The sequence below is a fragment of the Gopherus flavomarginatus genome, chromosome 10 (assembly GCF_025201925.1).
Source record: "Gopherus flavomarginatus isolate rGopFla2 chromosome 10, rGopFla2.mat.asm, whole genome shotgun sequence".
NCBI lineage: Eukaryota > Metazoa > Chordata > Testudines > Testudinidae > Gopherus > Gopherus flavomarginatus.
The window spans coordinates 8,650,251-8,672,330 of NC_066626.1; the positions used below are offsets into that span (position 1 = coordinate 8,650,251).

Below are 22,080 nucleotides of genomic sequence, written 5' to 3' on the forward strand. Positions count from 1 at the left end.
AGTCAGGGCCAGAGCTGCTACCATAGGTCTGGGACGTGGACAGAGAAGATCTTGTACTCTTCTCTGCTAGGGCCCAATGCACCCGGGGGCAGAGAGCCAGCACTGTGACTGTGCATCATGTCAGTGCCACTCCAACTTGATTTGAGGGCAGGCAGGCACGTGAGCCTCGGGCCAGTCCTCAGCCCAGGGGGGAATTGCCACCCTAGGGAAGAGGACATCATGAGCTGCATATCTGAAGCTGGCAAATGACTGTGGTGTTTGCATGCTGCCCGTGTTCACGTGTGCATCCCCCACACAGCCCTGTTCCTTGCTGATTTCAATAGCCCACGTGCTTGGAAAGAATGGCGTGCAAGCTCTTCCCCAACCGCTAAGGAATCCAAGGCTGCTAATGCTTCTCCAGAGCCATGTGGTGGGTTGGGGCTCTTCCTCCGACCTGCCAAGGCAAACCAATGCAAACTAGAGCTGAGCAGTCATATCCAGCTGCACCTTGGGCAAGCCAGAGCTGGGGGTGAGTATAAAAGGGCTCTGTAGAAACAGCTCCTCTGCATCCACAGATCAACTTGCCACATGGCACCTCTCTGAGGGAGGGTGCCTGCTCCAATGCAGCTCTACTACAGAGCCAAGGACGGCACTGCAGCCAGCTTCATGCGCCAACGCTGCAAGCTGACTTCCCCCATCACAACCGGCCCTGCTGGCAGCAGCGGGCGATGTGCGTTCTGGCTGCGCCTGCCCTTTCGCAGCCATTACATGAGGGGATCAAAGGCAACCCCCTATATACACTGCCTCCCCCTCCCATCCACACACCAACCCCTCGGACGTGCACCCCCTATATACACTGCCTCCCTCCCATCCACACACCAACCCCCTCGGACGTGCACCCCCTATACACACTGCCTCCCTCCCATCCACACACCAACCCCCTCAGACGTGCACCCCCTATACATACTGCCTCCCTCCCATCCACACACCAACCCCCGGATGTGCACCCCCTATACACACTGCCTCCCCCTCCCATCCACACACCAACCCCCTCGGACATGCACCCCCTATACACACTGCCTCCCTCCCATCCACACACCAACCCCCTCGGACATGCACCCCCTATACACACTGCCTCCCTCCCATCCACACACCAACCCCTTCAGACGTGCAGCCCCTGTACACACTGCCTCCCCCTCCCATCCACACACCAACCCCCTCGGACGTGCACCCCCTATATACACTGCCTCCCTCCCATCCACACACCAACCCCCTCGGACGTGCACCCCCTATACACACTGCCTCCCTCCCATCCACACACCAACCCCCTCAGACGTGCACCCCCTATACATACTGCCTCCCTCCCATCCACACACCAACCCCCGGACGTGCACCCCCTATACACACTGCCTCCCCCTCCCATCCACACACCAACCTCCTCGGATGTGCACCCCCTATACACACTGCCTCCCCTTCCCATCCACACACCAACCCCCTCGGACGTGCACCCCCTATACACACTGCCTCCCCCTCCCATCCACACACCAACCCCCGGACGTGCACCCCCTACACACACTGCCTCCCCCTCCCATCCCCACGCTAACGCCCTCAGACGTGCACCCCCTATTCTCACTGCCTCCCTTTCATCCACACACCAACCCCCTCGGATGTGCACCTCCTGTACACACTGCCTCCCCCTCCCATCCACACACCAACCTCCTCGGACGTGCACCCCCTATACAAACTGCCTCCCCCTCCCATCCACACACCCACCCCCTCAGACGTGTACCCCCTACACACACTGCCTCCCCCTCCCATCCACACACCAACCTCCTCAGACGTGCACTTCCCCCATACACACTCTCTCCCCCTCCCATCCACACACCAACCCCCTCAGGTGTGCACCTCCCCTATACGCACTGCCTCCCCCTCCCATCAACACACGAGCCCCCTCGGACGTGCACCCCCTGTACACACTGCCTCCTCCTCCCATCCACACACCAACCCCTCAGATGTGCATCCCCTGTACACACTGCCTCCCTCCCATCCACACACCAACCCCCTCAGATGTACACCCCCTGTACACCTTGCCTCCCTCCCATCCACACACCAACCCCCTCAGATGTGCACCCCCTGTACACACTGCCTCCCCTTCCCATCCACACACGAACCCCTCGGACGTGCACCCCCTGTACACACTGCCTCCCTCCTATCCACACACCAGCCCCCTCGGACGTGCACCCCCTATATACACTGCCTCCCCCTCCCTTCCACACACCAACCCCTCGGACGTGCAACCCTTGTACACACTGCCTCCCTCCCATCCACACACCAGCCCCCTCGGACGTGCACCCCCTATATACACTGCCTCCCCCTCCCTTCCACACACCAACCCCTCGGACGTGCACCCCTTGTACACACTGCCTCCCTCCCATCCACACACCAACCCCCTCGGACGTGCACCCCCTGTACACACTGCCTCCCTCCCATCCTCACAAAACCCCTCTGGGACATTCACCCCATGTACACACTGCCTTCCATGCCTCCCCTGCCCCCACTGCCTCCCATGTGCAACCACCTTCCAACCCGGAGCAACTACAGCAGTTGCTGGCATGGAGAGGAGTTCTTGGGGAATAGCTCCATGGCGAGGCAGCAGCTGGAGGCAGGATGGACAGTACTGGGTGCCTAGCTGGCTCTCCAGCCCACGCCTCACAGCGCCATGTGGGGAGCTTGGGATGGAAGGGCCCTTCTCTTGTAAGAAGCCACCCCTCTTGATGAACCGCCATTCAGAGCAGCGGCGGATTGCAGCCATGTCCCCTGCTCCCATGGGGGACCCGATGGCGCCAAGGCAGGCGATGTTAGCAGGAGCACGCCGGGCCCCAGGATTAGAAAGGAAATGTCTGCCTGCCACTGCCCAGGAGGGACAAGCTGTTGGCAGCTGAGACAGCTCTGGGCCTACATGCTCTGGGCTGGAGGCCGTGAGTGCCTTAAGACAGGGCAAGGAGCCAGCAGCTCCACTAGCGCCCCTGCACCGCCTGCAGCAGTGGGGCATGGGTGGGAGAAGGGCTGTCTGGGAGAGGCCCAGGCAGGAGAGGAAAGGTTGTGCTCAGGCGCTGGGGACGGTCAGCGACAGGCCAGGGCCCCTGACGGGGAAGGTGCATCACAAAGCCAGGCAAGGCACAGATCCTACAGTGCCAGCTGGGACTCAGCTCCATGTGGGGGATGTAGGGCTCTGCTGGCTGAGACACTGAGGGATGGAGCTGGGCAAGATGGACACCCCAGGCATCCCCTTCCCCCCCACAAGCAGGAACAGCCAGGAAGTGCTGGCAAAGCTCCCCTCCTGTTCTGAATAAAGCCCCCTTGTAGGGCTCTGATCCAAACCGCTTCACTTCCCTGCACCCGTATGGAGCAGGCAAACCCATCCGCGGCCTGGGGCAGAAAGTTATTTGGGGCCCAGCAGCCATGGCTGGAAAAAGGGACCAGCTTGGGCCCTAAACCCTTATTTAGACCCCTCCGGACGGCGTGAGGAGCCAGACTTCAGTTTTGACCTCGTTTTTCAATCACTTCTATGCCTAGTGCCTACTCGGGGGACATGGAAACAGATTGGGACTGACCCACTTCGATTTCTTCCTCCTCAGAGCTGGAAAAAGGCTCCCTCAGTGCTGTCTCTCTAAACAAACAGCTACATCCTAGTGCTGGTTTGATACTGGCCTCCACTTGTGTTTATTATAACCCACACTTCCTTCCCACTTACTTAGTTTTAACAACTACTGTATACAGGCAAAGCCCAGATTTACACAACTCAGGACAACAAACTCTGCTCCAAAAAGCCACTCCTGCATGATCACCCAGCACCAGACCCCAGCTGCAGAGAGTTCAGCAATCGGTCTTCCAGCCATAAAGCTGAATGACGTCACTGCACAAGAGCTTGGAACTCTCTGGTCTCCACTAGGAGAAGATACTGACAAATGATCCACAAATGAGAAGTCACTGAATACCTGCTATACAGGATTTATTAATATTTGCCTGATGATTGATCTCCGTTAGGTAACACATGTTCTCCTCTGCTCACTCTGGATGTTGTCTCTCTCCATTCAGGAAAGGCCGTAAGTGTCTTCAGCCATGAACTATGCAGAGCTGGCTGAATTAACGAATAGTCATCCAATACAGTAGCGTAAAATGTTGTCAATTCATTTATTAAATGACTATCCAAAGAGCTCCATTGCAGGGCACAACCACAGTACTGTACCAGGTGTGTATTTCTGCATGAAAGCGCTCTGAACTCGCAGATGAAGAGAATGGAAGATGCTCTGGCTGCGGTGACGAATGTTACTAACTGGTGTGTAAGAGAGCTGCAAGGACAGCAGAGAGCTCTTTACACAGGCTGTTCTCATACCCCATGCCGTACGTGTGTGCTTTACACACACTTGTGTGCACACACACGCTTAGGGAATACACGTTTCAGTAATGCTGTCTGAAGTCCTGATCCTGACACACCAAAGTCACTGGGACAACTCCAGCTGACCTAGACGGGGTGCAGGAGCGAGCCCTTTGTTTGCACAAAAGGGTCATTTGAAAGGAACTGACTAGAAGCCACTCTGCCTGTTTGCTGCTAAGGCCCCAGCTGGGCCCTCGTTCTCCCTCGGAGGGGGGCCTTGCAGCTGTGACATCAGTGGTGCTCCCCCACAATGCAGGGACTGAGCTGCAAGATCAGGGTAAAGAGGGGAAGGGTCTTGGGATGGGGACCTGCTGATGGCGAGGGGTGCTAAGGGCAGGGGCAGAGGCAGGGAGGACTAAAAAAAAAGTTATTTGCTTTCATTGAGCCTTCTTGCACCCACTCGCACTGCTCCACCCCACAGTGGGGACCTGCCCTGCTGCCATGACACTCCATGCCCCATCCCGCCCACAGTGACACCCTGCCCGCCATGACACCCCACCATGCCCCGCCCACAGTGACATCCTGCACGTCATGACACCCCATGCCCCACCCGCACAGTGAAGCCCTGACCACCATCCCCCCACCATGCCCCGCCCACAGTGATCCCCCCCCATGCCCCGCCCACAGTGACGCTCTGACCCGCCATGACACCCCACCATGCCCCGCCCACAGTGACGCCCTGACCGCCATGACACCCCATGCCTCGCCCCACCCACAGTGACGCCCTGCCTGTCATGACACCCCATGTCCTGCCCAGTGATGCCTTGCCCTGCCCGCTATGACACCCCATCTAGCCCCACCCTGCCCACAGTGACGCCCTGCCTGCCGTGACACCCCATCATGCCCCGCCCAGTGACACCCTGCCTGCCATGACACCCCATCATGCCCCGTCCACAGTGACACCCTGCCTGCCATGACATCCCACCATGCCCAGCCCACAGTGACGCCCTGCCTGCCATGACACCCCACCATGCCCCGCTCAGTGACACCCTGCCTGCCATGACACCCCACCATGCCCCGCCCACAGTGACACCCTGTTTGCCATGACATCCATCCACCCCACCCACAGTGATGCCCCACAATGCTCCACCATGGCTGCCAGCAGTGACACCCCATCCCTAGCAGACACACCACATCCTGCACCTGCAGTGACCCCATGCCCTGCCACGTACCCGCAGTGACACCATACTTGCTCAATATCTCTTGAAATTGAAAGAATTTATTTGTAACCCCTAAAACGGGGACTTGTGAAAACAAGCAAGCTCAGACCATTTTCTTTTCTGGAGATATCCTATCTCCTAGAACTGGAAGGGACCTTGAAAGGTCATTGAGTCCAGCCCCCTGCCTTCACTAGCAGGACCAAGTACTGATTTTTGCCCCAGATCCCTTAATGCCTCCCTCAAGGATTGAACTCTCAATCCTGAGTTTAGCAGACCAGTGCTAAACCACTGAGCTATCCCTCCCCCCACCATTCTGCAGCCTCCTCCTCCTCAGATTGGTGCCATCTCTCCTTGGAACAGAGTCTGCTCTTAGTGACTGGCAAAAATCCAGGCAAATCTCACTGGGGGAAGTGAAAGGAGGCCCCAGTCCTCAACCCCTTCCCCCGCCACTGGCAGGGTCTGACACCAGGGATTGTGGTGGAGTGCGATATGCAAATGCTAAATGAAATAATAAAACAATCACACCAATACAGAAATCACAATTAAGTCAGCCTTTCGGCAGTGCGTGTCAGAGATCTATGTGCAGAACTCCTCCGGTGGAAATGCCCCCTCCCCACAGAGTATTGCCCCCTTTTTTCTCTCCTAATCCTCGCTATAATGCACTAGCATGGCAGGCGCACAGTGTCCCTGCTGAGGTTTGACATCCACATAAGGCGGGTAGGCAATGGGGAGCTGTGGCTCCCCGGGAGAGCTGGGGGGTCCATTTCTGTGTCCTGGGCCTGAGATCAAAGGTTAAAATCTGGCTGCTTAGCCTGCCAGGGCAGGAAGTGAGAACGAGCTCCCAGTCCCTAGAGATAGCCTGCAGTACCAGTGCAAATGGCAGCGGAAGAGCTGAACGCCCATGCCCCATTGCCATAGGCAGTGACCAACTGGTCAGAGCACTTCCAGCTTGCCTTGGTGACACACAAACTAAGCAGAGCTCAAAGGAAAATGGAAACATTTGATGCAATATTGGGGGAGATCACCATGGCCCCACTGACGACAATTTACAACAGCTAAGAATCTGCCCCACTGGACCCAGAGCTCCTCTGTCTCGCTAGACGCTGCCCTGGGCCTTCCTTGGCCCATCTAGCCTATATGTATACAACTGGTGGAATTCAACTTCTGAATTAACACAGCGCGCCCATGTTCAGATTCTCCGCTCTCCCTACAGGCCATGCCTATCCGTGCACAAATTCACATTCTGAGATTCCAAGGCCAGAAGGGACCATTGTGATCATCTAGTCTGACCTCCTGTACAGCACAGGCCAGAGACCCGCCCCACAATCATCCCTAGAGCAGACTGGAAAGTGCCAGTGCTGGAGAAACCACCACAACCCTTGGGAAATTGTTCCCATACTTAATTACTGTGACTCTTATACATTTACACCTTATTTCCAGCCTGAACTTGTCTGGCTTCAACTTCCAGCCACTGACTCATGCTGTACATTTCTCTGTCAGATGGAAGAGCCAATTATCAAATATTTGTTCCCCATGTAGGTGCTTATAGACTGGAATCAAATCACCCCATAACCTTCTCTTCGCTATGCTAAATAGACTCATGGAGCTCAGTCTATCACTATAAGGCCTGTTTTCAGTGAGCGCAAAGATGGGACTCTGGCTGCATTACACAGACTTGAGACCAGACTTCTGCTCACGGTCATGTCTGGCACTGAAATCCCCCAGCCCCTGTGAATGGGTTGTGAAGCAGCCGCTGTGGGAAGCATGATGATGTACTGCCTCGTCGTAAAACTCACAGCCAGGCCGGCATTTCCTCAGCCAGGTTGTCAAGCTTTTCATCCTGAAAGGACACATAGGAGCGTAAACCCCTCCCTCACTAGCTTCCAGGACAACTCTGAATCCACTCTGAAGCATGGGCACCAATCTATCTAGGAGGCTCTTTCTGTGGTCGGTTTGAGAACCTCTCTCACCTGGCTCTATGCTGTCTGGCTGCCTCCAGGCAAGGAAGAGGAAACTCACAACAATTCTCATATCTCTATAGCACTCTGCACCAGCAGTCCCATTGCCCTGCCCCAGTCAGTCACTGAGGAGAAAATCAGAATCCGTGTGGCAGCATGCATGCAGCCCTCTCCATTAGGGACATGTGTGCCATTGAACTCCATGGTTTCAATTCTTTGGCCCACTCATTACTCTTGCACAATCCTCAAAGAGTCCGAGGAATTAACACTGGCCACAACTTTTACATATTGGAGTCATTTTAACTGGGAGTGCAACATACCTTCTGTGTGTGTCTACGACAAGCATCATTATGGGCCACCGTCCAAGACTAACCCTGGGACTTCCAGCCAGACAAGCAGGAGCCTCTGCAGCATGATGGCTGTAGCTGACTCAGACATGCTTTGTGGGCCAGCCGCTAGAAGAGGACACCACACATACCCCAGCATACTCCTCGCACTTGGGGGCTGAATTCGAATCACTTGCTCACGACCGGACGCTAAGAGACAATGGTGTTTCCAATTCATTCTGCTGCTTTATGTCCTGTGAGCGGGTCAGTTTCTTGACATGGCTACGCAAAACTCTGTGCCTCAAGAGAATTACTCAGAACCACGGCTCCTGCACAGGGTTACCAGCGACAGAGAGCAGGAGGGCCAAAAGTTCGCTACAAATGCATTTGGCTTAAGAGGATCCCAAATGGCTTTTGCTTGTGTGACTGCAGTTTGGTTTTCTAGCTGATGTTGGGGGAAAAGCTATCTCCAGTGACTGAGGAGATCAATCCAGTGCCTCTGTAAGGCTCCACACTGACATCTTTTGAGTGTGAGAGATGGGCTGTGGACTGAGTCACTGACTCCTGGTGCTTGGGGGGAACATCTATAGGGCAGGACATGGGGGCAGGAAGATGGCAGTGGAAGAAAAATCTGTTTGGTAGGAGATCTGTGGCTGCTTGAGGAAGGTGGAAATGTAGACCCCCATGAAAACCAGCCAAGCCTATTCCAATTCAACAGCATTGGTCCAATGTGTCAGCGTGTTCTAGGACTTACATTGAGCAGGGCAGCTAACGCTCTAACAGGACCAATCCAGGTTCCCCTGGCCACTCCTGTTGTCAGCTCTAGAGTCTGCCAGGTTTTGTGCTCTGGGCTGGCACTAGCTTCCTCCCACTTCACATGGAGAGTGCCTGGGGGACAGGTGCTGGCAGCTGGATGGCTGCACAAGCCCATGGGTAGGCTGGGGATCCCCTGTGGGCAAGGTAACTGGTTTCTGTGACATACCAGAGACCCTGTTTTGGGGCCAGTATATGGCAACTTTGAATTCAGAGAGGCCCCAGAGAGTTAAAAGACTCACTTGTCCAGCTGTACTGCAAGCCTTATCATGTCCATTAATTACACGCAGGCAGCGCTAGCAGAACCTAGGCCAGGCGATATCCAGGTGTCGGAGAGAGGTGGAATTGAGTCATTTACGCTTTTGTGGAGGGTTATTCTGGATGAATTCTCCTTGCACTCCACTTGTGTACACAATCCCTGAGCAGGAGGCAGTGCTGGCCAAGACTATTACACAGGGAAGAGCACCTCATGCTGACGCGTTCACAGATAAACGCTCCTTGACCGAGCTCAATAGCACATGATTCATCATCATTATCTAAACCCTAACCAAGGATCTGGCACAAGGAGACACTGACTGAACAGTGTGAAAGGCTTTCTGCTAGCAAGCATTAGTCCAGCTTTCATGTGCTCCCCAAGTGCTGTTACAGCACTCTGCCGGCTTTTTCGTCTCCTCGTTATCGTCTCAAACCACAGTCAGTGACATGAATAAAATGTGGTTACGTAGAAACGTTCCCCCTGCTGGAACCCAATCTCACATGCTCAGACGGCATTCCTGAAACCCTACAAAGAGCCGTGCTACAGCCTGAATGATTTGGGGATGGGACATGTCAAACCAGCTGTCCTGATATGCACCATTCAAACCATACCAAAGTAAACACAGCTTTGAAGATACTGAGGCTGGCTGGTGTTCACAGATACATACAATTGTAGATTCCAGGGCCAGAGGGACCATTGTGACCATCTAGTCTGACCGCCTGTATAACACAAGCCAGAGAGCTTCCTCAAAATAGTACTTACAGCAGATCTTTTAGAAAAACATCCAATCTTGGTTTAAAAATGGTCAGTGATGGAGAATCCACCATGACCCTTGGTCATGCTGTTCCAGTGGTTAATTACTCTCACTGTTAAAAATGTACCTTATTTCCAGTCTGAATTTAGCTAGCTTCAACTTCTAGCCATTCTATCTTATACTTCTCACTGCTAGATGGAAGAGCCCATTATGAAATATCTGTTCCCCATGCAGGTACTTACAGACTGTGATCAAGTCACCTAAACAAAAGAGATTGAGCTCCATGAGTCTATCACTATAAGGCAGTTTTCCTAATCCTTTAACCATACTCCCGGCTCTTCTTTGAACTTCTCCAATTTATCAACATCCTTCTTGAATTGTGGGCACCAGCACTGGATACAGGATTCCAGGAGCAGCTGCACCAGTGCCAAATACCGAGATAAAATAACCTCTCTCCTCCTACTCGAGATTGCCCTGTTTATGCATCCAAGGTTCACATTAGCTCTTTTGCTCACAGCATCCCACCGGGAACTCATATTCAGCTGATTATCCACCACAATCTCCAAATCTTTTTCAAAGTTACTGCATCCCAGGATAGATTCCCCTATCCAGTAAGTATGGCCTATGTTCTTTGTTCCTAGATGTACACATTTACATTGACTCAGAGTAAAATGCACATTGTTTACTTGAGCCCAGTTTACCAAGCAATTCAGATTGCAATGAACCAGCAACTTGTCGTCTTCACTCTTCACCAGTCCCCCAATTTTTGGGTCGTCAGTGTGTTTGACAACTTCTGCTCCAGCAACACAGCCCAGTCACATGCCTCCACCTCCCGTCCTCCCCATAGGCTGTGTCTATTCCAAGCTCTTTCAGGGAAATGTCCCACTGTTGCAGCACCACCACCAGCCGGATGGCAGGAGCACTAATAAAGGCGGTGCCAGTCATTTTGATTTTGAGGACATGTTGACAATTCTAGTTTGCACTGGTGGTTCTGTGTGTGACTCTATAGACCAGTTCAGGAAGAACACCACAGCCGTCTGTCTAGTTGTCCTGACTGAGTTGCCCGCTGTTTCTGTGCCTGGTGTGGTGCTTCCAACTGCTCCATGTGATTCTTCTCAAAGTTCCAGCCACGCCCACCGAGGGCCCGGATGGGAACACTCGGTGGTTCCCCACAGGGCGAGTCAAACGTTTGCTTCGCTCGGGAGCATGATTCTGAAGTCATTTATTTAATCTAGTTTTTGCCTGAACTAAATTCAATTGAGTAAAACTATTTTCCATTTTTTAAACTAAATTGTAATTAATGCGTTTCAACATCATGAATGGCCACTTAGCTGCCACACAGACAAGGGCTACAAATCAACAGAACAGAAATCCACATCCTTACCTCAGATTCAATGAGAAGCAAATAAACAAGACAGTTACCTGTTCTGTAAATGGTGTTCTTTGAGATGTGTTGCTCATGTCTACTCCACATCCCACCCTCCTTCCCCTCTGTCGGAGTTGGGGAGGGACGCGATCTCAGATGCCGGACAGAAGGAGCCACGATGCCCTGAGCATGGAGATTGCAGAGGCCATCAAGCGAGCCGCCGTATCCACCGTGTCCGCCGCTGCCTGCAGGGCTGCTTTGGCTGCCATCGTCCCCTTGTCCACCAATATCTTCAAGTCCTTTCTATCCCGCTCTGGGAGGAGTGGCTCGAATTTCGGCAGGGACTCCCATAAATTAAAATCATATAGGCACAGTGAGACCTGATGGTTGGCCACGCTGAGCTGGAAACTCAAAGAGGACTAAAGTTTTCTACCAAAAGAGTTGTGTCTCCTGGCGCCTTTATTCTTGGAGGTGGGCGTGGGCTGGCCTTGCTGCTTCCGCTGGTTCACTGATTCCACCACCAGAGAGTTAGGTGCCAAGTGAGAGTAGAGGTATTTATGGTTCTTGGCCGGCACAAAATATTTCCTCTCAGCCTTCTTGGAAATCGGGGCCAGAGAGGCAGGAGTTAACCACAGGGCACTGGAGATGTTGGCTACTCCTTGGTGAAGGGGTTAAGCCACATGGCCCAGCACCAAGGGGGACAGTACATTAAAGAGGGAATCAGATGGGCCCTCCATCTCCTTGGCCTGCAGCTGGAGGCTTGATGCCACCCACTTTAGCAGGTCTTGATGCGCCCTGAAGTCCTTCTGTGGAGCAGAGGGTGGCAGTGCCGTGATGGTATCATCTGGTACAGGAGAGGAGGCTGGCACGGGGCTGTGGGCCACAGCCGGTGGCAGTGGATCAACCCCCAGGTTGGAGTCCAGGCGCGGAGCCGATGACTCATGATCTGTCGATTTGTCCCTTGGCCTAGATAGCGAGGCCGATGGGGCCTCGTATGTCCTGGCCACCGAGCAGGTTCCCGCCTGGGTGGGCATCAGCAGCTACGGTGCCCATTGACACCATTGTCCCTGCCATGCTGGGTCCATGCTGTGGACTAGATGGCATTATCTGGTCTGGCTGAGCGGTATGGCCCCGTGAGGGGAGGCTGGATGCCGAGGCCTAGATAACCACCAACCAAACGGTAACATAGGAGCAGTGGGAGTGAGGGGTCCTATGATGCCGTCTTCCACGGACCGAGACCTCGATGTTGAGGGCTGGTACCCCCTGGAAGTACTGTTCTGAGATTCACTTCGGCACCTGGAGCTGCGGTGTCATGGTGCCGGTGATGCACGGCAGGAGCCCTGTGTGTGATGTCTGACAGAGCAAGAGTGTTGACATCGGTTGCGCTGAGACCGGCTACGATAGCTGCATCGTGAAAAGGAGCGCTTTTGATGCCTCTCTCTGTGCCTGCGTCTGCTGCTGCTTGGCGTGGAGGGATCCCAAGATTTCTGCCTGGACGGCACTGAACCTGGTAACCTGGATGGTGGCGAGGGTGGTGGATGCGAGTTGCAAGTGGACCTGTCACTATGTGCTGAACGAGGTACAGAGCAGTCTTCAGAGTGAGAGCTGCACCGTACCGGGGAGGCCTGTCGAGCACCCAGCGGTGGTGTGCCTCGGGACCAGGGCCCCCACTGGTGGTGCCCCAGGCACCAGCAAGCTGAAACGTCTTGAATGGCCTGTATAGCCTCCGGTGTCAATGGGATACGGACCGCAGGAGAGGCATGTATTAACACTGCTGGGCTTCTCCGCTCAGCACGAGTGGGAGGTTGAGCCCGGGGGGAACTGAGGGCTGCCCAATGCGGGACCAGCCTCTCCCCCTTCCTTCTCTCGGCACTGCTGCGAAGTCGAGATCTTCCTTTGTTTCTTGGAAGGGGAGCGGTGCCGTCTGGGGGAGGGGGCTTCGCTGAACACCAACGATGCAGTGCCTGGTGCTGAGTCCGCTCGGCGTACCAGAGTTGGAGCCAGTGCCGATTCCATGACGAGAGTGCGAAGCCTGATGTTCCTCTCCTTCTTAGTTTGTGGCTTAAAAGACCTGCAGATCTTGCAGCGTTCACTCATGCGAGTTTTGCCCAAGCAGCAGAGACACTCAGCATGCGGATCACTCCTTGGCACGGAATGGTGACAGGAGTCACACGACTTGAAGCCTGGGGCACGGGGCATGTCCCGGGCCCACTCTAACAACTGAAAACTACTTTCTACGAGCTACTAATAACGAGCTAAAAGTACCGTTAAAATCAACAAGAAAGGCTGCAGCGAAGCTGGAGCAAGAAGTTCCAATGCACCTTCACTGGCAGCAAGAAGGACCTGAGGGTGGGGGGGGGGGAGCACGCAGCTCCCCTTATAGTGTGCTATAGAGGCGCCACTCCAGGGGTCACAGCGGCGCTCCTCCCCACGGGTACTGCTAAGGGAAAAATTTCTGGCACCAGTGCATGTGGTGCGCGCACACACCCCCCTACTGTGGAATATACATGAGCAAGCACTTGAAGAAGAACTTCAACTTTCCCCCAGCTCCCTGGGGGCAGTAAGCCCATTGGAGATACTACATATTTTGTGCCTAGTTCACTGGCACCAACCCCAGACGGCCAGACAGCCGAAGGAGAAATGCCACCCAGGTTTGATCTCAGTGGGAGGCACAAAGCATACCACAAATACAAGGGTTGCTAAACTCATAAATTAAACTGGCGTTATTTAAGTTAATTAACTTGAGGATGAAAAGTTAGTTATTTCCACTTCATCTGTCACTTGGATGAGACACTGGAATAAATATTTGGATTCACTTAAACAGCAGAGGGAAGTCTCTGTAAAAACAAACTTCAACGGAGGCAATACTACTAAAAATAAGTAACCCCCTGGAGCCCAGCAGCTCTGAGAACCAGCGTGAAGGCACTGCCCTAGAGCGCTTTCCTCACGATGGGGTAGGTAATGATCACACTGCTTTGTGCACTTGAGAAGCTGCTTCAGGGGATGCATCTGCACCATCCTTTCTGGTCAAAGACGGTCACATTTTTTCACTTTTGACACCAAATCAATAATCCATTACTAAACACCCTGCCTGAAGTCTCTGCTCAGGGTTTCTCCTCTAAACGGCTGCTCATTGGGAGCATTCTGCAAATGAAAGCAGCAGAATCGTATTCCAGGCAACATTTAAACAGAGGCTGTTTAGACAGGCTGGTATCTTTCCCCTGTTTCACTATATCAGAAAGTCTTCCCAGACTGGAGTCCTTGCTAACACAGAGCTATGGGGGAGAAGATACGGCCCCTTAACATTCATAAAACATTACAACTTACTAACAGTAAGCCCCCGACTATGCTAACTCAGGAATTCATCATTAAATTTCTAGCAGTACCCATAACACTGGGACATGTCTCTGGCTAAATTCCATGTGAGAAGATAGACCATACTCACGTGATGGGGGACTCTTTCAAAATCATGAGTTCCCAGGAAAAAGATTTGGGGGTCATGCTGGATAATCAGCGGAACATGAGCTCCCATTGTGATGCTGTGGCTAAAACAGCTAATGCAAACCTGGGATACATAAACAGGGGAATCTTGGATAGGAGCAGAAAAGTTATTTTACCTCAATATTTGGCACTGGTGCAACCGCTGCTGGAATCCTGTGCCCAGTTCTGGTGCCCACAACTCAAGAAGGACACTGAAAGTGGAGAGGATCCACACAAGAGCCATGAGAATGATTGAAGGATTAGAAAATATGCCTTGTAGTGATTGTGCTCTTTGAGTCTGTCTATGTAGCTTAACAAAGAGAAAGCTGAGAGGTGGCTATAAGTATTTCCATGGGGAACAAATATTTAATAACTGGCTCTTCAGTCTAGCAGAGAAAGCTCTAGCACACTCCAATGGCTGGAAGTTGAAGCTAGACAAATTCAAACTGGGAAAAAAGCATAATTTTTTGAACAGTGAGTAATTAGCCATTGGAACAACTTACCAAGGGGTACGGAGGATTCTCCATCACTGACAATTTTTAAGTCAACATTGTTTGTTTTCCTAACAGCTCTGCTCTAGGAATTACTTTGGGGCAGGTCTCTGGCCTGTGTTGTACAGGAGATCAGATTGGATGAGCACAATGGTCCCTTCTGGCCATGGCGTTTACAAAAGGCACACGCACCAGTAGCCACACCAGCGTGTGCATCCTGCCACTGCTGTGTACAACTGCAGAGCATCCTGCTGTAATCCATGTATGTAACAAAGGCAGGTTATGTCCTCCTCTGAGAAGCACTACACAAATTCTTCCACAGTAGGGCACGTCTACACTACAAAATTAAGTCAATTTAAGTTAAGTACAGCCACTACAGTAATTACTGTGGTTTTTCACGTCCACACTACCCTCCTTCTCTCGGTGGTGTGCGTCCTCGCCAGGAGCACTTCCACCCACTGAAGTGAAGCACTGACAGCTGGTGTCCCTACCCCCCGCTCAAGCTGTCAGCCCCATGGCAGGGGAGGGGCCACTCCAGCTCTGAACCCTGCGTGAGGTTGCCAGCCAACAGGTGATATAAATAATGCCATGACTACACCACCCTAAGTGCTAGTCCTCTCGCAGAGGTGGAGTTATTAGCTCGGTGTACTGGGCGACTTACATCTGCGGGAACAACACTATAGTGCAGACATCGTGACAAAGTTCCTCCTCTACCTTGATGGGTCCTGTGCTTATTGGTGGATTAGCTCGCCTCACAGATTCACCCTGTTGGTCGGGAAACAGCTCAGAGACCTTCCCCTCTGGTAAAAGCCACAGTCCAGGTCAATTCCTCCTGTGTTTGTTTTGAGAGGTTTGTGGGGAACCCAGGCCCACCCTCTACTTCGGGTTCCAGCCCAGGGCCCTGTGGACTGCAGCTGTCTATAATGCCTCCTGTACCAGCTGCGCAACAGCTACAACTCCCTGGGCTACTACCCCATGGCCTCCTCCCATCACCTTCTTTGTCCTCATCACTGGACCTTCCCTTTGATGTCTGATAACGCTTGTACTCCTTAGTCCTCCAGCAGTATGCCTACTCACTCTCAGCTCCTTGCACACCTCTTGCTCCTAGTTCCTCATACACACTTCCTCTCCTCTGGCCTGACTGGAGTGAGCCCTTTTATAGCATCAGAGGGGCCTTAATTAGAGTCAGGTGCTTAACAGCCTCACCTGACTCTTAGCAGGTTCATTGGAGTCAGGTGTTCTCATTAGTCTGGAGCAGCCCCTGCTCTGGTCACTCAGGGAACAGAAAACTGCTTATCCAGTGGCCAGTATAGCTCCCTTTTACCACTCTGCTCTTCCCAGCTGGCCTGGGTCTATCACAACACGTATAGAGTGAGGTCAAGGTAAGATGCCTTGTGTTGACCAAACGCTGTTGTGTAGACTAGGCCTTGGACTGGGAGCTGTGTCCCAAGCAGCCTATGCTATGGAAATGCTCCCCCCAACTGTATGGTAAGACCACAAGGGCTCACCAGGCATAGAAGAGCAGGCATTTGCCCAGTGTGTTTCCCCACTCCCACTACTTACTCAGAAGGAATTATTTTTGCTAGTTATTGAGCAATAAAATAACTAATGCCCAATTGTCTGACTGCCCCACTCCCATCTAGTGGGATTTAGCCCTTGATTGTCAGCATCCCTATGGGAGTCAGGCACCTGAGTTACACAGATGGTCAGACCAGATGAGCAGAATGGCCCCTTCTGACCCTAAATCTGTGAGACACACCTTCTGTCGGGGGTGCAGGGAGGAGCTGGCTATACCATGGCGATTTTCCCAGGCCTCTAGGAGGTTCATCCAGAATTCAAATCCCAGGGTGGGTGTGTGGGTGGGTATTAAGGGGGCTTTGAGCCTCCTTTGTCCGTGCTTGATCCTGGGTTGCTCAAAGGACTGGAGAAGCCCTGGGGTGACTCAGATAGCCCCAGAGCCCTGTCTGCTTCAGGTATGCAAGCCAGGGAGCTGCAGCCCACCACAGCATGCCCCCTCCACCAGAACTCAGGAGGTCCCTGGAGGGCGGCCTTCCAGCTGCTTCTGCAGTGCTTGCACTGGGGGAATCCTCCTACAGCCAGCTACAGTGGCTTTAGAGCCCCACGACATCTCTCCAGCTCATATGCCTGGTGTACAGGGACCAGAATAGGAGTGAGCATCTCACTCCCTTAGGCTTCCTTTGAAAATCTCATCCTATAGCACTACGCAGCTGGGACAGGTCCACGAATCTGAACTGGGGCAGGTTTCCTGTGAATGGCATCCCTCAGCATCTTCCGCCAGCACTACCAAAGCTCACTTCGGCCAGTGGCTGGGAAATATCAGTCAGCAACTCCAGTGACAGATGCTGGGGAGACATATTGTGTGTTTGTATTAACACCCTCGTGAACCCGGCACCATTCAGCAACATAAAGCTTTCTCCCGACAGCACTGCGGGCCAGTTCTGGGGAGGGACAGTTCCTGGTCTCTCACATGCTGTTTTTCTGCTCTAGAACCTTTGTTTTCCAAACTGATCGAGCTTTTGCACCGAACAAGCAAACACCTGCCACCTACCAGGAATGCTGGGTTCAAGGCTCTTACTAAAATGTGAAAGATTAACTTCCCCACTCCAGGGCAACCTGAGAACAAGCAAGCTGACCAATAATTATTAACCGTTCTGGTTCCCTAAGGAACTTTTAGTGACCTCCCTCCCTCCCCACATTAAGTCCCTTGGGTCTGAACTGTCGCAATTATAGTCACCAGCTCAAATAATTTTTAAATTTACAAACAAGGGAACTTTATGATTCTATGATTTGTGAGACTAGTAAATTTAAAAACAAACAATCATCGTTCTTCTTCGCATGTGTTGTTCCTGTACGATTGTGTGCCGGGTGAAAGGAGTTCAATCTAAGACAAAATCCTAACTGCAAGCACTACTGGTTGTTAGAAACAACTGTGCTCTGTTCTCAGGGTAATATTTCCACGTAGGTTTAAAAGAGTTTCACTTACAACATTGTATAACCCTGTTAAAATGCAATCAGTTTTAAAAACATGTCTCCACTAATCACCTGCTCTCTCTGCTTGTCTCTGTATTTGCAACTATCTTGGCAAATAGTCAAATATCTGATAACAAAGATAGACTTTGGTGCCATTAACATTTTCCAGCTATCACACAATATTTTCTCAGCCAAGCCAACAGGCGGCAAAGGAGAAGTATTTTTAGAAGAGCGCAGATTCAAATGGCTCTTCACAAGACAGCATGCACTTACTGTGTCAGGGACTTGGAAAGGGTAATAGAACAGTGCTAGGTGCTGCGGGAATTGAGCACCGCCACTGAATTCCACTTGCATTCCATTCCACACGCTATTGCTCCCATTCTTGGAAATGATATGCAAACTTTCCCACTGCAAACGATGTCTGAGAAAGGAAGATACATGCTCTCCCATGAGCATTCACTAGCACGTTGCCACAGCCTCTGTTAAATATAAAACCCTTTTGACCCCCAAATCTAGGCAAAGCCCCACCAATGAGTACCTCATCTAGGCCAAGTTTCAGGGTTTCACTTTCAGCTTTTTTGCTGTAGTCCTGTTCAAAAAGGAATTAAACAAACAATGAAGTTACATCCCTCCCCCCCACCACACACACACACACCCCTGCTCTCCCTATCCATTTTATGCTCCTGATTTCATTGGAACCTGTGATTTTGGGCTGTGGAGGACTTACCTGGTATTTATCTGGATCAGCCCCTCCAGCCTGAGCCACAAAGAGCCCAGACCCATCCTCCAGTTCCATCTCATCGGGAGAGCGCTCAAAGCGAACCCGGTGAAACTCCTCACAGTTCAGGTACAGAACCACCTCGTCATCCTCCACGCTGATGGCAAAGCGAGTCCACTCGTTCGCTAGGGAAGGCACGGAGAATGTTGCAGCTGCATATGAGCTCTCGGAGCCCGGCTCCGTGTAGTAGAAGATGATCTGTTGCTTCCTGTCCTGCACGGCGGAGAGCTTCACTCCGACATAGATGACCGTCTGAGAGGCATCTGTGATGGCAAAGAGCACGCCAGCCTTGTTGGTGGTGGGCTGAACATGGAAAAGGAGCGAGAAGTCTCTATAGAAGGGGCTAGGCAGGTGGTACCGGGCCACTTGACCGGTGTTGGCATCTGGTCCAAAGACATAGGCGTGAGTGTTGTCGGGGCCATTGACTTGGGTTATTTGCTCTGGTGGGGGATCTCCAATCAGCTGCAAAAGACTGACTTCTGTGCTGAAATGTTCTGTAAGAGAAGAAAATGGAGAAGTCAAAAACAAGCACATCATGGTTCAATGCAACAGCGGGACACGCCCCTTCAGGGCCTCGGAGGGGAAGATGTCAATGCTGAGTGCACCGGAACCACAGGCCCACAAATGCCACCTGCAAGAGATCACCTTGTATGCTGACACCAACAGGGCTCTGTGCAGATACACAGAATGAGCCACACATGTGCCGCTGCCGGGGTAGGGCCCATGTCAGCCCACATGCTGCAGGCATTTAGGATGATTGGAGCAGAGCATAATGGCTACAGTGCTAACTGATCACATCAGGAGTAACACTAGTCCCTAGGCTCCCCTTCCTCACTGCAGTCTGCACTGCTCCCGTGCGTCAGGGTTGGGAGTTACTGAGATGCACGGTATCTTATTAGCTGACTGGCCAGAACTCTGGGTGAGTATTTTAAAAGTGCTGTTGTTCTTCTGAAGGTGTAACAACAGTGACTGTGGCTTTAGGCTGAAAGGTTCACACTCCCATCTCTGCTCATTTGTTTCTGGCATAAACTGAATTAACCCTGGTTGGTTCTGTAGCTGGTTAGCCTGGACTTTTTAAACAATCTCTTTCGTGGGTAAGATTTTACTCTGGTGCACTGGTGTTAGGGGCTGGATAAATCTGATCTGAACTGGGGGCACTGGACTGTGTATGTTAGACACTTGACAATGAGGCAGCCATGGGGCTAGCTAGACTGGCAGAATCACCAAGAGTTCTCTCCCAAAGATGAAGACAATCAGTGAGGCAAACGAGGTTTGTAAGATCCTCTTTCTGATCACATTCCTTTATGTCCACCACAGAGGAAACTCTCCTACATGTCTTCACTGTGGTGGGAAATACCACCTCTGGAACAGAAACAAGAAGCCAATCACATCAGGAGCAAGTGTGTTATCGAAGCAAACAAGGGAGATACATTTTGTGTTGCTGTGCCTAGGATCTGAGACAAGCAGACCCTACCACAGCAGACCATTAACAGCAGTTATACAGAGCCACAATTATTCGGAGCTTTGCAGGCAAAGAAACATGTTACATTTTGAGAGCCCCATTCAAACACTGCACATGAAGTGTGCTCTGCTGAATCAGGGCCTAAGTTAACTGTGTAAACTTTTTGTTCCCACAATAAAAGAAAGTACAATATGTTACATAAAAACCAGAAGTGAGGTGCGAGGGGCTCACACCCCCGTTGGTACAGACAGGCAGTGCTGGTGTGGTTCAGCCAAGGTTTTTAATTAAAGGCTTTATTTCGGATCGCCCCCTTGTGCTGTCCCACATTATTGAAGGAGGCTGGTATCTTCAGATAATGGGAGCTGGATGTGAGGTGTGTTACGTTAGAGTCACCAGCTGTCCGGTGTCTCTCCTGACCTCAGAGGAGATGGAGAGGGCTAGAGAGCAACTAACACACTGAGCCCAGGAAAGAGAAGCTGCAATCCTCGTGCAAGCAGGGCCGGGAGGACGCGCCAGCAGTGAGCAGTCAGAACATGACAGCCTGAGGGGTGCTGTGCTTGGATTCATACAGGAACGTGCTCATGCTTGTGACAAACAACAGAAGCTTATTCTTCAGCTACACTTGCCAAACGTGGCCCAGCGAGTCCAATAACTCCTGTCCCCACTCGTTTTTCCCATTTCCTTCCTCTGCCTGTAGTGTTTAGTTCCCACCTGGGGCAGCGGGAACAGTTTCCAGTGGAAATGCCACAGCACAGCCAAGGGGGAGATGGAAGCAGGCAGCACGTAGAGATGGAATTCATACAAATGACAAACGTGCCTCCTTTCTCTGCAGTCTGAGGATTGGCGCGCCAGCTGGCACATACATAAATATTACTAATTATTCCCTTACAGCAACCAATGGTTACAGTTCATATAAATCACACAAGAAAACACCTGCTGCCATCCATGCCTGGCCTGCCACCACTACCCCAGAAACCCTGCCTTTCTCCAGCAGCCCAGGGTTTTAATCAGCAGAGGGGAGTGTGTGCGTGGGACCCGGGGAGGGAAGTAAGGGTCATGTGATAGGTTTCTCTGTTCCCTGTCAGATTCCCCCAAGGAGAGCAAACACATGCTGCTTCCTTCAGGGGTTTACGGGAGAACTCCCTCTGTGTCTCAAGAGCGCATCATGTTGGACAGGCACAAAACAAGTTACCTCTGATCTTGGCTCTGGGGTGGCTTCAGACAAGGCAAAGCAAAGCACAGGTACGGAGTAAAGGCCACTGGCACTCAGCAGCCCTCCCAGGATTCATTGGGAGTGATACCAAGGGCCTAAATTCAGCCAGAGAGAGTTCGCACCTGGGGGTGAAAAGCCCAGACAGGCTCGTTCAATAGAAAATAACCATACTGCCCTGCTGGGACTGATCTGCTATGGGAATGTACAGCTCCACCGGTCTAACGTAACACAGCCCCGCGGCAGCCCAGAGTCATGCAGCAGCTCCCCCACAGCCATGTCTACCCTGGGTCAGGAGGTGTGACGGCAGCACGCGCAGACATACCTGAGCTGACCTTGCGCGAGTAACAACTACAGCCTGCGGTAGGGGGCAGCCTCTCAAATGCACACCCGGGTCCTGGGCAGCATTGTGTTCGAGAGGCAGGCTCGTGCTCCTGTCGCACCTACACGGCTATTGTTAGCAGAGCTAGCGAGGTTAAGGGTAGCTCATGTCTGCTTGTGCTGCGATCACACCTCCTGACTGCTGTGTGGATACACCCAGCTGCTGTGCACAGGGCCGGTTGTAATGGGAGCGTCAGTCTTCTCATTCCCTGCTCTCCTCGTCTCACATGGGCCCAG

At 52.3% G+C, this 22,080-nt stretch overlaps 1 protein-coding gene across 4 annotated transcripts in view; it reads right to left on the reverse strand.

Annotated features, from left to right (window-relative positions):
- The window catches only part of COL18A1 (collagen type XVIII alpha 1 chain), a 245,258-nt gene that overhangs the window by 62,635 nt on the left and 160,543 nt on the right, over positions 1–22,080 (reverse strand). For all 4 annotated transcript variants that reach the window (XM_050916471.1, XM_050916470.1, XM_050916469.1 and 1 more), the window contains one exon: positions 18,740–19,284. In XM_050916471.1, the coding sequence (XP_050772428.1) occupies positions 18,740–19,284 (545 nt within the window). The remainder of the gene's footprint in view (positions 1–18,739; positions 19,285–22,080) is intronic.